We start from the raw sequence: 15,336 nt of genomic DNA, 5'->3' as shown, positions 1-15,336 counted from the left end.
GAGCACATTATACCCCATAATAGCTAGCTAATATGCAGGGTATTTAGTGGTATTAAGCAGTCGCAGCTTCCACTATAAAACGATGCTTTCAGTTCACATTTATATGTAAATACACATACATATGTGTGTGTGTGTGTGTGTGCAGCTGCTTAATTATTATTAATTATTATTCATTAATTAGCTAAAGAAACCACCCACAAATGCGAATGCATAGACACATACACACACACACACACTCAGTTGTCTATGTACATATACAATCCGTTAGCAGGCAAACAAAAGACTTAGGCAACGAACTTGGTCTCAGTCGCTTCCTCTGCAAAAAAATAAAAAAAAAAAAGACATTAAAAAATTTGAAAAATAATAAAAAATAAAAGCAGAACAGGCTGGCAAGGCTTGAAGGCTTTCATATACACAAGCGAGCGAGCAGCTATGAGGCATGTGTGTGTGCGTGTGTGTGATAGCTAAGAAGGAGCGTCAAATGGCGCACAGCTGCGCCACAGTCGAAGCCAAAGCCAAAGCCAAAGCTAACAAAAATTTGTTGTTGCTCACAAATTGTTGCTACATTTGGAGTTGACTCGAGTTGCTGTTGTTGTTGTTGTTGTTATTATTTCATGTGTGTCCTAATTCCAATTCAACAGAAATTTGTGTCTCACAATCACAAATTTATATATATATATATATATATCTATATATATATATAAAAGTTTGTATATATAAAGTAAAGCGAAATAAATCTTAGAGCCGAGAGGCAAGCGAAACGAGTTGAAAATAAGAAGAAAAAAAAAATATATATATGTATATATAAATCTAAAAAAAAGTTTAGGCTAAAGTTTTGTGTAGTTGTTGTAGTTGTTGTGGCTGTTGTTGCTGTCGGCGCTTTATCCGATTTTTGTGCTGTGCGCGCTGTTTGTTGTTGTTGTTTTTTATTCATTTTTTTTTTATTTTTATGACGAGTTTCCGCTAATTGCTGATGCGCTGCAGATTAAATGAAGCAGCGACAACAACAACAACAACAACAGCTGCGCTCAAATGGGGAGCACGCCCTAGGCATCGAAAATGTAACAAAAAAAAAACAAAGAGAGAGGGAGGCAGGGTTAGAGAGCGAGCGAGACAGAGCATATCACTTGAAGCTGAATTTAGAAAATTTGGATTTATTTAAAAAAAAAAAAACAAAACACAAATTTCATAGATTTGAAATTTCTTAGCTGTTTAGCTGGCGCTCGATTGTCATTTCTTTAGCTCTGGCGACAATCGAATGCTTCTTGCAGTTGCTGGCTAAGCCTGCAGGCCAAGCCGCATGTGTGCTACACTGCAAGAAATTAATGTCTTTTTGTGTATGTAGATAAATACATATATATAACTATATACATCGGCTCATTTGGCCCACAACATGGGCCATACTATAGCCTATGTGGGCCTGGTGAACGAGTATGGCGCAGTCGGGCATAGGGCAGAGGAAAAGCGAGCTTTGCAGGCAGTTGTACTGAAAGTGAATTGCATTTTGGCCAGAATGTGAGCAGGTTAACTGAATGAGAGCTCTGCTTGCGGGCAGATGAAATGAATTGGATTGAAATCGAGCTGCTGCCTATTTTGTTACAGTGTATGGCACACACACACACGCGCAGAGAGAGAGAGCGCGCGATGTAGAGCAGCGAGCAAGGGGTAAATCGAAATTAGAAATGGAAAAAATAAGGCGTTTCGTCGTGGTTGTTACCTCAATGCTGCTCGCTAGCGCTTAGATTGAAGCAGCGAAACAACTACAAAAAACGAGAAGATTGAAGAAGAAGAAGGTGAAGAAGAAAATAAAAATAAAAGAGAATTATACGAATTATAAGAATTACGCTGAAACTGAAGAGAAAGACATCTGATAGATATCAGATTATGCTGCGGCTGCGGCTGCTGCTGCCTTAGCCTAAGCTAATAATTCTAGCCATCTGTGTGTGTGTGTGTGTGTGTGCGTGTGCATATGAGCATAATGAGCTATAATTGGATTAAAAAAAGATTTATTTATTATATTTCATTTGGTGTACAACAATTTTACATTCGCCTGCGCCAGCTGCCAGAGAGCTGCCTGAGAACTGAGAACTGAGAACTGAGCACTGAAAGTCGAGATTGCGAGCTCGGACATTGACTAATTAGCGCATTTGTTTCTTAATTACTCTGGCCCAAAAAATACATTTGCATTAATCTCCCGCCCTCTCTCCGTCTGATTGCAGCATCCAGCAACAGCAGCAGCCAACGTCGGATGACAACGAAGCGCCAATATCAGCTGCAAGGCCAAGACCAACAGCAAACCCAAGTCCAAGGCCATGGCCAAGGCCAAGGCCAATGGCAGCCGCAGCCGCTGCCGGCGCCGGAGCCGGAGCCGGAGCCACAACATCCAAGCAGCCAGATGCGGCATCACAATGCCCAGAGACGTCTCAAAATTTAAATGAAATTGATTATTTCGGCACAGTCCCGGGGGGCGATGACGTTTTAGTATTTAAATTATACCAACTATCTAAATTACGTATGTATTGTACGAATATCGAATATCGAATAGTTTTAATCTAACCCCAAGCCCATCCCTACTATGGAGTCGCAAGTCCATATCCATATCCAAGTCCTTCCCCATCCAAGAACATGATATGTGTGCCAAGGCAAGGCTTCCAAATCCTCCATCAATTATGGCATCGATGTTTTTTGCTAAAATTATCTAGTATTTTAAGCACAAATCCTTTCGGCTGAATAGCACATTTAGCACATGTACTAAATGCCATGTCACTTCAAGCACATGTGAGATCCAACAACAATAATTGCATGCAGATGTGCTAAAAACGAATGTTCTAAAATGAATGTTCTGAAAAGAATGTTCTAAAACGGATTGTCTAAAACGAATGTTCTAAAAAGTATGTACTAAAACAATAATGTTGATCCAAAGCGGATGTGTACTAAAAGCTTAGTACTTTAGTACGTTTAGCACATCTGTAGAGCAATGTATTCAACTGTGTACCGAATGCAGAAAATGGAACGCGCAAAATTCCAAAAAATACACCAAGAAACTCAGAACTAAAAGGTACTAAAAAACTGTACTAAATATACAAAGCAATTGTTGAAAGTTATGAACTAAAATGAAAAATATGAACATAAGCAATGTCACAGTCTGTACTAAACGTACTAAAATCAGCAAGACATTTAGTACATGTGCTAAATACAAAAAAAAAAGGAAAAGAAAATAAGAATTACAAATTAAATTCGGCAACTTAAGCAAACATAATGAACGTAATAATTGTTGATGTACTAAAAGTTGTGCTAAAAAGGCAGCGAGCATACATAGACAAGTGAAAAATAGCTAAAGAGATTGCATTGTACATATGAAATGTGTATGTGTTATTAACGATGCTAGTTTCTCAACGAAATAGATGTTTTTTTTTTTTCTAGTTTTACTTATTTTTTTAAGAATTTGTTTTCTGTTCTCTGTGGAATACTTAAGCTCCTACTACATATACATACATGAAACTTATATCAACGATGTGCATATCATTTTTTCGGGCAAGCTAATAACAATAATTAAGCGTAAATAGCGAAAAGGTTAACTAAGCAAAGTGTGAAGTGGACGAAGAAGAGAAGGAGAGACCAGCACAAGGCAATAATAATTCTTTTAGTTCAATTGATTTCGATTGGAATTGGAATTTTAATTTCAAACAAATTTCAACTGTGCAATAAACGAAAAGATAAAAGAAGAAAAACTAAGAAGCTAAATTTAATATACATACATACAATTTTTTTTTTAAATCTATATATATATACATATATGTGTGTATGTATGGGCACTCTTAGTGTAAGCGCAGCATAACGAATACCTCAGCCAATATACTATAGATATATAGATATAGCACAAATAACTGAAGAACAAAACTCAACTGCAGCTCAAGCAACTACCTCGTTAACAATAATAATGATGAAGAAGAAGCATATATATCAACTATATATATATATATATATATATAAATAAAACTCACAAATACGTAAAATCTAAATGAAACAAAAACAAAAAACAATTTATACGAATTGCAAACAAGTTAAATTAAATGTACATTCAATTTTAACAAATTATATATATATATATGTTTATATATATATACATTAGCGCAGAAACACGAACCCTGCACCGCACCGCCCCGCCCCGCCCATGTTGTCATCGGTTTAAATTTGAATACTTATATAAATATATATCATATGAAGAAGAAGAAGAAGAAGAGGGAATACTTTTTGGCTAACTCACAAATTGTTGCACAAATGACAACGGGCGTGGCTCTCAGCTGTCGGCCGTCGGCCGACGCAAGGCGTGGCAAGTGCTGCCCACTAACCCTTGAGGCGGAACACATAAGAAACGAAATGTTTGTCATACCTAAATGTAGTCGTAGTTGTGCATCTATTTCAACAACGAAAACTAATTGAAAATTATTATGAATAAAAACTATAAAAAAATTACAAAAAAAGAAGAAAATGAAATAAAAATTTTAAAAATAAAACCTAATTTACAAAACAAACAACAAACATTTTAAGCGAAAATTATTTTCATTATTTTCAGTTTTTCGTTTTTAATTTTTCATTGAAAACTTGAAGCAATAAGCGAAACAGGCGAATTTTCATTTTCTAACGAAACTGCAGATGCAACAATTTCTAGCAATTAATTATTACTATATATATATACAGAACAGATATATATATATATATATATGTGTGTGTGTGTGTGAGTGCGTGTGCGTGTGTGCAGTAAAGCAAATCAATTCGGCGCGCAATAAGTGGAAAGGCGAAGCCGAAGTTGACGTTAAAATGCCCTTGCAGACAGCTAGTACAGTGAGCACTCCAATCATGCACAAAATGTGCTTTTAAATGTCTTGAATTGTTCACTTTTTCTAGTAAATCTCAGGTCTCCTCATAGCACAGCCCTGGGATATAGCCAGCAGATCCAACTGATATAATCATATTTCATAGCTAAAGGCGCCAGAGGCAGAGTTACGAAATAGACGCAAAAGCACGATAAGACTTCTTGCATCTAGTGTACAAATCTAGATCTATATATATATATATATATATATATATATATATATATAAATATATATAAACATTTATATACAACAACTATGCAGCAACAACAACAACAGCAACAAATAACAATAAAATGACAAGCAACCGTGTACCTCTTATAACACCTGGCTAAGGGCAATTCGAATTTAGAATCTCGATTTAGCTGCTAGTCGGCATTAATAGTGTGTGTGTGAGTGTGTGTGCGTGTGTGTGTGCGTGTGTGTGCGAGTGTGTGTGTGTGTTTGTAAATTTTTACATACTCCAAAGCATACAAATTTTTTGCTAGCGAGATGCAGTCTAAACGTTTCTATGCTATTTGCAAATCGATAAGTCGATAGATCGATAAATTGAAAAGAAACCAGACCATTTGGCATATGTACATCAAGTTTTCACTTAAAAACTCTATAAATGTTTTTTCCAATTAAACGGTAATGTGTGCGTAGTAAACGGCTAAAATCCTTCATAGACAACAACAAAAAATACCAAAAATACATTAAAAAATACCAGAAAAGAGAGAGAAGTTGAGCCAGAATGAGGTCAGCTTGAAGATGAATTTATGGCAAAAAGATAAGCAAATTAAAGGCAATTATATACTGATAAATATTATGTACATATATACATATATGTGTATGTATGTATATATATTTATATAGAAGAAAGTTCAGGCATTTGCGATAAGCCCAATGAGAGCGATCAAGCCAAACGATTTAAAAAAATGTCATAAATAAAAATTTGAATGAAAATAAATATTAAAAAATATAAAAATATATATATACATAAAAATATATATATGTATAAAAAACAAACGATTTTTTTTGAGCCGAAATAAAACATAAAACAATGTAAACTACATAAAAAAATCTTTTTTTATTTGGGATGACTATTTAAATAAATGCTGGAAATTTTAACTAGATGCTTCAGGTTCGTCTGAGAGTTCGAGCTTCCCCAGTTCTAGCTGGCTTTAGCAGGGCAAATGTAGTATTATAGATCCATCTAGTTAGCTGTGTAGACGTCTATGCGTTCCCAGAAACCCTTTGGTTAGACTAAAACTTTTCTGACTTGTTTTCCAGACTCCTCTTTTGCTGGCAATGAATTGTTTTCCAGACTCCTCTTTTGCTGGCAATGAATAGACCCTGGAATCTATGTCTATATATAAACGATAGATCCCAAAATGATAAGCCCAAACCTTACAAACTTCTAAATAGTTAGCAAATAGAATGAATAGCTAAGAATCTGCTGGAAGAAAGTTCAGCTGAATATGATAATGATGCTTATAAAGCTGATAATGATGATGACGAACTTGAACTTGAAACTCGCTTTCATAAATGACGTAATACAAAGATATAAATGAGGGAGAGTACTCGATGCACTCTTACACACACACACACATGCTGTGGCACTTGTGTGCCTTGGGAGGGGGCCAAAGTCAGAGTCAAAGTAAAAGTCAGAGTCAGAGTCGGAGTCAGCATGAGGGGCAAGGGCAAGGGCAACAGCTAGAGGCAAGTGGCCGAGCCGGAGGCGCAATCACGCAGACCGTGTCCAATTAAAAGGCGCCGTACATCATTTCGAATGCGCAGCACCAGCAAAATGGAAAAATCTACAGGTGGTGGCGACGACGACGGCGACAGCGGCGGCAACTTTTCAGATTTCAATTTCCTGCACGGCAAAAGGAAAACTGGAAAACTAGAGAAGAATAAAAAAGTAGGCGGCTATCGGCAGGATAGGCAGAGCGAAAGAGCGAAGCGGACAGAGTGAGCGAGATAAGGAGAGGCAGAGAGAGGGTGAGTGTGAGTGAGCTGACAGCAGGCATTTGCATTGTCAGCTAAACAGGTTGCACTCACACACTCTCACACGCACACATGCACGCATGCAGGCGCGTGAGAGCGAGTGAGAGCGAGCGCAAGGACAGCGCAGCGATCACAGTTTTTATTTTTGTTGTCTTTCTTTCTGCGCATTTCGTTTCGTTGCCGTCTGCCTGTCGCGCTGTCCCGACTGTCTCGTTCAGTTCCCCCTGCCGTTTTTAGCTATGTCAAATTATTGTAATTTATTATTGCATGCCAAGTTAATGAGTGCGCTCCCTTTCTCTCTCTCTCTCTCGCTCTCTCTTGCTCTTTGCTCTGCCAACTGCTGCTGCTGCTGCATGGAACAATGGAAATCGAAAATTGTTGTTCGTAATGCGAGAAGTAGTAGAAGACGAAGAAGAAGAAGTAGAAGAAGAAGAACAAAGATATTTCAGTGCACACCTTCCTGCATTTAATCCAGTGGAAAATCAGAAAATAATGCGACAGGCAGGTAGAAAAACCGTTCAAGTCCATGTTTTCTTGATTGTCTTTTCTTTCAAGCATTTGAGTGCGTGTGTTCGTCAGTCTGTGTGTGTGTATGTGTGTGTGATTGAACGAGGTTGGGTTGTTGTTCTGTTCCTCTTTGGCTGCATTCTCCTACGAAATGGAAAGCTAATCAAATTGAGGTTGGTCAAGAGAGGAGTAAACAAAGAGCAGTAGCATAAAGGAGTATTAAGTATTTAGCGTATAACTGTTTAAAACGCAGCTTGCAAAGCTCTCTCTCTCTCTCCCATTCTCCGTTGATCTTCATATACAGTGCTAACGCAGCTAATTGAACTGCCCGCCAGGGGGCGCTTTTGCAGGCATATGTTTGCTGCTAACGTCCGTTCCCCCTCCCTTCCTCTAACTCACTCTCTCTCTCTCTCGCCCATTGAATCGAAAAACCTTTTAAAGCGCTTTGCGCTGTAAGCAGCGCCTAAAAGCAGCTTACACTTACACACACACGCACACGCACATTTTTGCATAGCAAAAAAGGAAAAGCAAATCTGCCCCAGAGAGCGAAAAGTTTTCTGCACGATTGCGATGCCCTTTCAATGAGTCCAAGCCCATTTACATACATGCACGCCCAAGGGCAGGAAGCTGGCATATTCCTCCACCAATCTCCCACGCCATCTAATCCCATAACTTTCCATTGTGCAAGTAATTCGCAAGCGTGTGTGTGTGTGAGTGTGCGTGTGTGAGTATGTGACAATTGGTATGTGTGGGTGTGAAAACTACTAGAACTAGATTAGAAAAGGCGATGATTTTGTTGTAGGTGGGCATTCCGGCTCGGCATGGCTGACTTCTTTGAATACCCTGCATGGTACTCTACACTAACTGGAATTACTCTATGCTGGCTAATTTGAATATCTACACAGCGTTGTCTACACCTTAATAACTCCAATATATTGTGCATCAACTCTACACTTTTACGCGTAACTTCACTATTGGAGACCAGTGTAGAGTTGGTCTCCAATAGTTAGCTCACTCTATCAAAATGTACTTTGCTGTATTTCTGTCCAAGTCTACACAATTGTTTGCAACTCTACACAGCTCTACACTTTATTTCTATGGAATTCTTTACCATAACTTTAACTGCGACACATGAAATACAAACTCTACATGACTTGTGCTTCACTCTACATAACTCTACAAAGGCCTCCATTAATCTACACCAACTTGAGACCTCTACACAACTCTAACTAAATTCTCCACAAATTCTACAACATCATAGAAAGGTCTCCAAACTTCTGTTACCAACTCTCCATTCAAGTCTACACTCAAGTCCCTCTATTCAATGCTCAATGAGCCAACTCAATATCAGTTTTGACCAATTGACCACACAAATGACCATTGCTCACCACTGATTTATGTCTATTTTTGCAGCTGTGTAGCGCACACCCTCGCCAACAACAACAACAACAACAACAATAACAACATATTGATCCAATACAATAGTATATGTAAATTTTTCATAGATTAAATATATTTACATATACACACAAGTCCTTGAAAGCCGCTCAACGGTCATGTCTCCACACTCACAGGCACGCCACTCTCCCACCTCGCACCTCCATCTTTCCACGCCCCCGCCCCCGCCCCTCCTCTCGCCCTCCTTCTCCTCTGCCTTGTCAGCGACAGGCGGAGAGACGATATCCTGGTTTTTTGCTGCTGTGCGTCCTGCGTCCAGGAGCTCCGCTTCCGTTTGTATAAAACGCATTTTTCAAAGCATGAGCTAAAAATGCCAATGTATGTGTGCATGAATAATGTACATACACATACGTATGTTTGTATATGTACATATATACAAATACAATTTACATATGTGTGCCGTAGGCGTTTTTGGCCAGTTGGCAAACAGAGCGAAGCCGAAGCGAGGCTCAGCACAGGCGCCTGAGCTCGTTGCCAGTCAAACGCCCTCTCCACTCTGCACTCCTCACTCTGCAGTCCTAACCCTATGCCAATATTGAAACTTTCAACTATATACACACCCATCCATACACACACACACACACACAGTTATATACACACTTGAATTTGTGTGTGGACCACTTTCATTTTTCATCTGCTGGCCTCCTGGTCGAGACGATAAAAAAGCTTAGGCTTATGCTTTCGCACATTTTAAGCCAACCTCCTCCCAACTACCACCGCCCACGCGTGTCACACTCCGCCCATGCAGACCCATTCAGCCCCCAGCTTCGGACATAAGAGGAACGTCTAGTGCAAAGCATGCGTAATTTTTGCCACAGGGCAGGGCAGCACTACAGTGAAGACTCGACTTAAGCAACAGTAATTCCCACAAAATGAAAGTAAAAATAGAGCTGAGGCAGTTCACAGTTCACGGAAAGAATTGACTAGTTCCATATGTGCTACGTTTGATCAGTTCATGCAACTGGTTCGCTTGTTCAAAGTTCGGTTCATGGAAGTGACTTTTTGATTGAAGTCTTTCGACAGTTCCGTGAGCTTCTTTTGTAACCACTTGTGGTTGGTTTCACTGTACACAAAGCAGCGCGCATATGTGCCCATGACGTACGTCTGTAATACACACACACACACATACATGCACACCCACACCCTTCACCTATGGCACAGCCTGCGGCTAAGCTGTCCGGCAACGAATTGCGTTTTGATTTTGCATGGACTTTTAGTCATAAGAAGAAGAAGCTAAGCAGAAGCAGAAGAAGAAGAATAAAAAACAAAACTTAAATTGTAAATGCTATTTGAAATTTGAAGCACGCATATGTGTGCGTGTACGTGTGGGCGTGCGTGTGTGTGTGAGAGATGATTCGATTTAAATTTTAGGGTTGACTTTAAGTTTCTTTTCTTTCCTTTTCACAAAAGTCTGCAGAAAACGCAATAAATAACGGCAAAACTCATTAGCCTAATACGCAAGGGAATTGACAAAGCAAGAAATAAAAAAGATATGCCACAATTGCGAAATGTATATATATATATATATATATATATATATATATGCATATGGGCATATATATATATATGACTGAGCCTGCTAATTAATCGTTTGTATGTTTTCCAACGACAGCTAATATTCTTAAAGGCATTTGAATTTCGAGCGTTTTATAATTAGTTGACAGCGTTGGCAACGCTAACCACATAACATGCGTTGCCAACTGTCGTGACTTATCGATAGGCTTGTTATTTCAATGATTCTGCGATTGTACGATTTAGTTCAGTTCATGAACCATTATGATTTAGCATTCAGTTAATTTATTTTTAAATTTTTAATTTATTTTAAAAAATAAATTGAATGCAATCGTTTAGCATATTTGAAATAATGCTTAATCTTTGTATGTATGCTGTGTATGTACATTAGAAAATGTACCTACACTGATTATTTTTGGATTTGTATGACCATGAAAACGTTACCAAGCATAGACGTATATATATAGAGTTAGTTACATGTATAATTATATATTTTTCCTTTTCTTTATTTTTTTTTATTTATTTATTACTTGTTACCTAAGACTTGTGGCATATTTACAGTAATGATTTTTTTTTTTCAAAGCTAACGTATGGAGTAAGAAATACCAAATAAGTTTAGTATTTTTACATTCCGCAGAACAATCTGTAAAGCGGAACTAGTTCTATCGATACAAAACTAGCGCCAAGCGAAAAGAACGTTCGAAAAAAAAAACTGCTCTAAAAACAAAAGAGTCTTGTGTAATTAATAGAAAGCAAATAGAGTAAATTCACTAATATGAGTGCGGTTCGCAGCCACAATGGTGTCCACACGAATAGCAACAGCAGCAGCTACAACAACAACAACAACAACAATCAGAATGGCGACTCGCCTTTGCAGTCGATGCTGCTGCCCGCACAGGACGCGGCGCTTGCGCAGGCGATCAGCTACGTGCGAGACTTTAGCAGCCAGGCGTCTGCGTATCATCAGCTGAAAACAGAGGAGTCGCTGGTGCATCTACAGCGCACCATCGCCTTGCTGGGCACCAAGGTGCAACCAGTTTACTTTGCACCAACGCCTGGCCAACTGGAGCTGGCCAAATTCTTTATAGACTTGCATGCGCTGATGAGTGCCCTGGACAGTGACAGCGAAGCGCTGTGGAGCTGTGTCTCTTTGCTGCAGCACTGCAGCCGCAATCTGGAGGCGCGCGTGGCAATTGTGCAAAATTATTGCTTTGTGCCGCTGTTGAGCTATTTGCTAAAGCGAACTGTGCGGCCAGAGCGAGTGCAGCGACTGCTCCTGCTGCTGCAAGATCTCACCTATGGCATACGCATTGGCTGGGAGGAGCCATATCTGGTGGTGCTGCTAGAGCATCTGGTCGATCTGCTGCACAACGTGGAGGAATGCGACGCAACTGCCACAGATGTCGACGATCCGCAGGCGCAGCTTGCCCTATCGATACTCGTGAATCTCTGCTACAAAAACTTTGTCGTGCTCTTTCTCTTTCTGCGCAGCGTCAACATCTCCAGGTTCAGCAAACGCATACAGAACTATGGCCTGCTGGCCTATAAGATGCTCATCATCTTGTCGGAGGATGTGCACGCCTTGGAGCAGCGGGAGCTGCACACATTCTTGCGCACAGCATTTGCCGGCATGGAGGATTGCTTGAAGCACTGGCATGTGCCCCAACTGCGGCACATCGTCGACTTTCTATTAGACGCACAATGCCATGCCGGGCTACAGCGTGCGATGCTCAGCTACTCACACTACTGCGAGGACATTGAACGGCTGTTGAATGTGAGTTGGACATCCATTATCTGTAAGATAGATGCCTAATCTCTCATTCTCTCTCTCTTTTTCTTTGTAGCAAATAGAGGCGCGATGCCAGCTGGACGACACGAACGAGGATATGCGCAAACAACAGCAGCTCTGCCTGCAGCTAATCTTGGAGCTTATCAGCCATATACTACAGCTGTCGGAGAATAATAGCATCATAAGCCTGGATGCCATTACACCACGTCTTTATGAACTGCTGTGTGACTGGCTGGAGTCCGATATTTGCGGCGTGGCAGCCATTGAGCTGCTCGGCTCACTGCTGCGGCTAGGTAAACGGGCTACAATTCTGCAACTCATATCCAAGGAGCCGGCAAATGTGGTCAAGCTGATGGCCAGGGCCGAGCGCAGCGAAACAAAGCCCGCCCATGTCACAGCCATACTTCGGTTGCTGCTCTTGCTACTGCGCGAATCGAAGACCGAGAAGCTGGTGCTATCTAAAATATCCGAATCCTATTTTGACAAAATACTGGCCGCGCCTCTGTCGCTGTTGCCGCAAATGCTTAGCAGCCAGACGCTCGCGCAGACCGAGGTGGAGAAGGCCATTTACTGTCTGCTGCTGCTGATCAATTTCGCCAGCATTGCCAAGAAGGCGTATTGGGACAAGTGCTGCGCTCTGCTGGAGCTGCCCCAGCTGCAGTATGCGCTGGCACGTGCCATGCTCAGCGGCAATGAGCAGCTGGTTTCGGCCATGCTGCAAATTGCACAATTCGAGCATTTCCCAAAAGCAGCGGTCGCCAAGGTAAACGAGCTCTAAACACCCGACTTCCTTACTATCGGCTAACTCAGCTGCTTTCTCCTGATTTGCAGTATGTATCCAGTATCGGCAGCAGTGCTAATGGCTCGCCTGGTGCCAGCAGCGAGCAGTCGGAGCAGTGGCGCAACTTGAGCGCCATTCTGAAAAGTCATCGCACATTCATGGACAAGGAGCTGGCGCAGCGTGTGAGCTCACTGATAGAGAGCATTGGCGAAACCTTGCGTCGCAATGAGCTGCAATCGGCGCCCGTGTCGCAGGTGATTGAATTGTATAATCATCGCATTGACAGCCTCAACTGTGCCACGCACAATATGCAGCAGCGTCTCGAGCAGGCCAGCGCCCAGCTGTGCAACAGCCAGCAGCTGACAAATGTGCAAAATGCGCAGCTGGAACGCTTTCAGACCAAAAACTTTGAGCTGCTCATCAGCCAGGAACGGTGAGTGGCCTGCTAAAGAGCAACTGCAACTGTAACTGTAACTGTAGCTAATCTCCTATCGTCTGCACTCAACAGCTTGCAAACGCAGTGCAAGGATCTCAAAGCGCAGGCGGCGCAGCTGAAGACAAATCTGAGCGATTTGCTCAAACGTTGGTCGGAAACCTCCGAGCAGCTGCAGGCCAGCGAGCGTCGTCTTTCGGTCAAGCAGTCGGAGATTGCGAGCCTGCAAAGGGACTGCGAGGAGCTGCGCAGCAATCTCAGTGCCAAAAGCGAGGAGCTCAGCAAGCTGGAAGCCCTCAGCAAAGATAACGTAAGCTAAGAAAATGTCTGCTAGTTGTTAGCCATTAACAATTCCTCCTCTGCTAGTGCTCCCGTATCGACAAGCTGAAGAAGTCAGTGATTGCCTATGAGCAGGATATTAAGGAGAAGCTGCGCACCATTGACGAGCGCACCACGGAGCTGGCCAAAACGCACAAAGCGCTCGAGGAGCAGCGCGAGGCACGCAAGAAAGCGGAGGATCTGGTCAGCGTGCTAGAGACGCAGCTCCAAGAAAGAAAGGAACAAATCGAGAATCTCGAAATGGAGCAGAAGGAGACAGAAGATCTGCGCAAGACCATCATGAGCCTCATGGAGAGCAAAAAGCCCAAGCGCAAGGCCTAAACACTTACTACTGCTAATATCGATTATATGGCTAATTCTTATAGCCCCCACCTATTGACTAAGTTGTGTTTAGTTAGAAATAAGCGCGCGTATAAAACAATTACAATTTATTTAATACTATTTAAGCTAATTTTTTTTTTGTTTTCTTTGAGAATTTTTGGCAGATCCATCTTGCAAAAGCAAGATGATCTTCAACTCAGCTGCTCAACTAGCAACAATAGATATAGTATATATATTATATATTACTTTAAGAAAAAGATGTGCTAAGTGGAGGTTCCAGGTTCAATGACCAACTCAGTGAGATCAATTGAAAATCTTTCATTCAACTACACGCCCTACCCCAATATTTTCATATATATATACTCACAGATTATATATATACATATCTTTCTCTCTCCAGCTAGTTTCAATAAAAACTCATTTGTTATTCAATTTTTTTCTTTGTATATACATTTTAATGCAAATTGCAGCAACAAGCATTAACAATACAATGCAGTTGATTGTTGTTGTTGATGTTGTTGTCGTAGCGCAAATGATAAAGTAAAATAAAACAAAAAAAATAAAAAAGTAGTAGGGAAACAGTCCATTACAAATTCCAATTTAACCGAAACAAAAATAATGTTATTTGGGGGGAAGGAGAAAAGAAAGATAATATATTAAATATATAAATTACAAGATAATGCATTATACATGGGATTTGCATGTGTGTGTGCGCGTGTGTGTGTTTATAAAATTTACTAAATGTTCGCTATATAGTGGATGCTCGATCATCTACTATAGATTCTTAAACAACTAACACCAGCTTCATTGCTCAGGAACAGAAACTTCTGTTCAAGCGTTTAGGAAGAATTCTCGAAGTAGCAACGAAATTTCACATATATATAAATATATAATAAGTATATATTTAATAAAAAAAAATAAAATAAAATAAAAAAGGAAAAACAATTTGTAAGCGCAGCACAGGAAGCAATGGTACAAAAGTTAAATGGAAGTAAAACAAAAAATTTGCACAATCTAAAATTAAGTCACAAAATGTAAAGAATTGGAATGGCTGCAAATTTCGTTCTGCATATCATAGTTTATATGTATATATATACATATATCTAGATGTATATATGTATATTTATAGCAATATGTACAGCTCGCGGTTTGGAAGCAATGACGATAAAAAGTGGAAAAATTTTACGGGAGCGTCAGCAACAATAGATTAGCAAACGTTTAAAGTTACAGTTAGGACAATATTACAACAACATATATATATATATATATATATATATATATATATATATATATATATATATATATATATATATGCAATTGCGTAGGTATCAAA

The 15,336-nt window shown here is 40.2% G+C and overlaps 1 protein-coding gene across 1 annotated transcript; it reads left to right on the top strand.

Moving 5' to 3' along the window:
* Positions 1-10,982: 10,982 nt before the first annotated feature.
* On the top strand, positions 10,983-14,398 carry LOC111596876. The gene is made up of 5 exons (XM_023311324.2): positions 10,983-12,114; positions 12,185-12,892; positions 12,961-13,343; positions 13,419-13,653; positions 13,710-14,398. The coding sequence occupies exons 1-5, from the start codon at positions 11,116-11,118 to the stop codon at positions 14,001-14,003; spliced, it is 2,619 nt and encodes an 872-aa protein (XP_023167092.2). The 5' UTR covers positions 10,983-11,115; the 3' UTR covers positions 14,004-14,398.
* The last annotated feature ends 938 nt before the right edge of the window (positions 14,399-15,336 follow it).

The sequence above is a fragment of the Drosophila hydei genome, unplaced genomic scaffold, assembly GCF_003285905.1.
Source record: "Drosophila hydei strain 15085-1641.00,03,60 unplaced genomic scaffold, DhydRS2 tig00000131-arrow-arrow-pilon, whole genome shotgun sequence".
Lineage (NCBI taxonomy): Eukaryota > Metazoa > Arthropoda > Insecta > Diptera > Drosophilidae > Drosophila > Drosophila hydei.
Note: the sequence above shows the minus strand (reverse complement) of the source record. Positions and strands in the feature narration are given on the sequence as shown.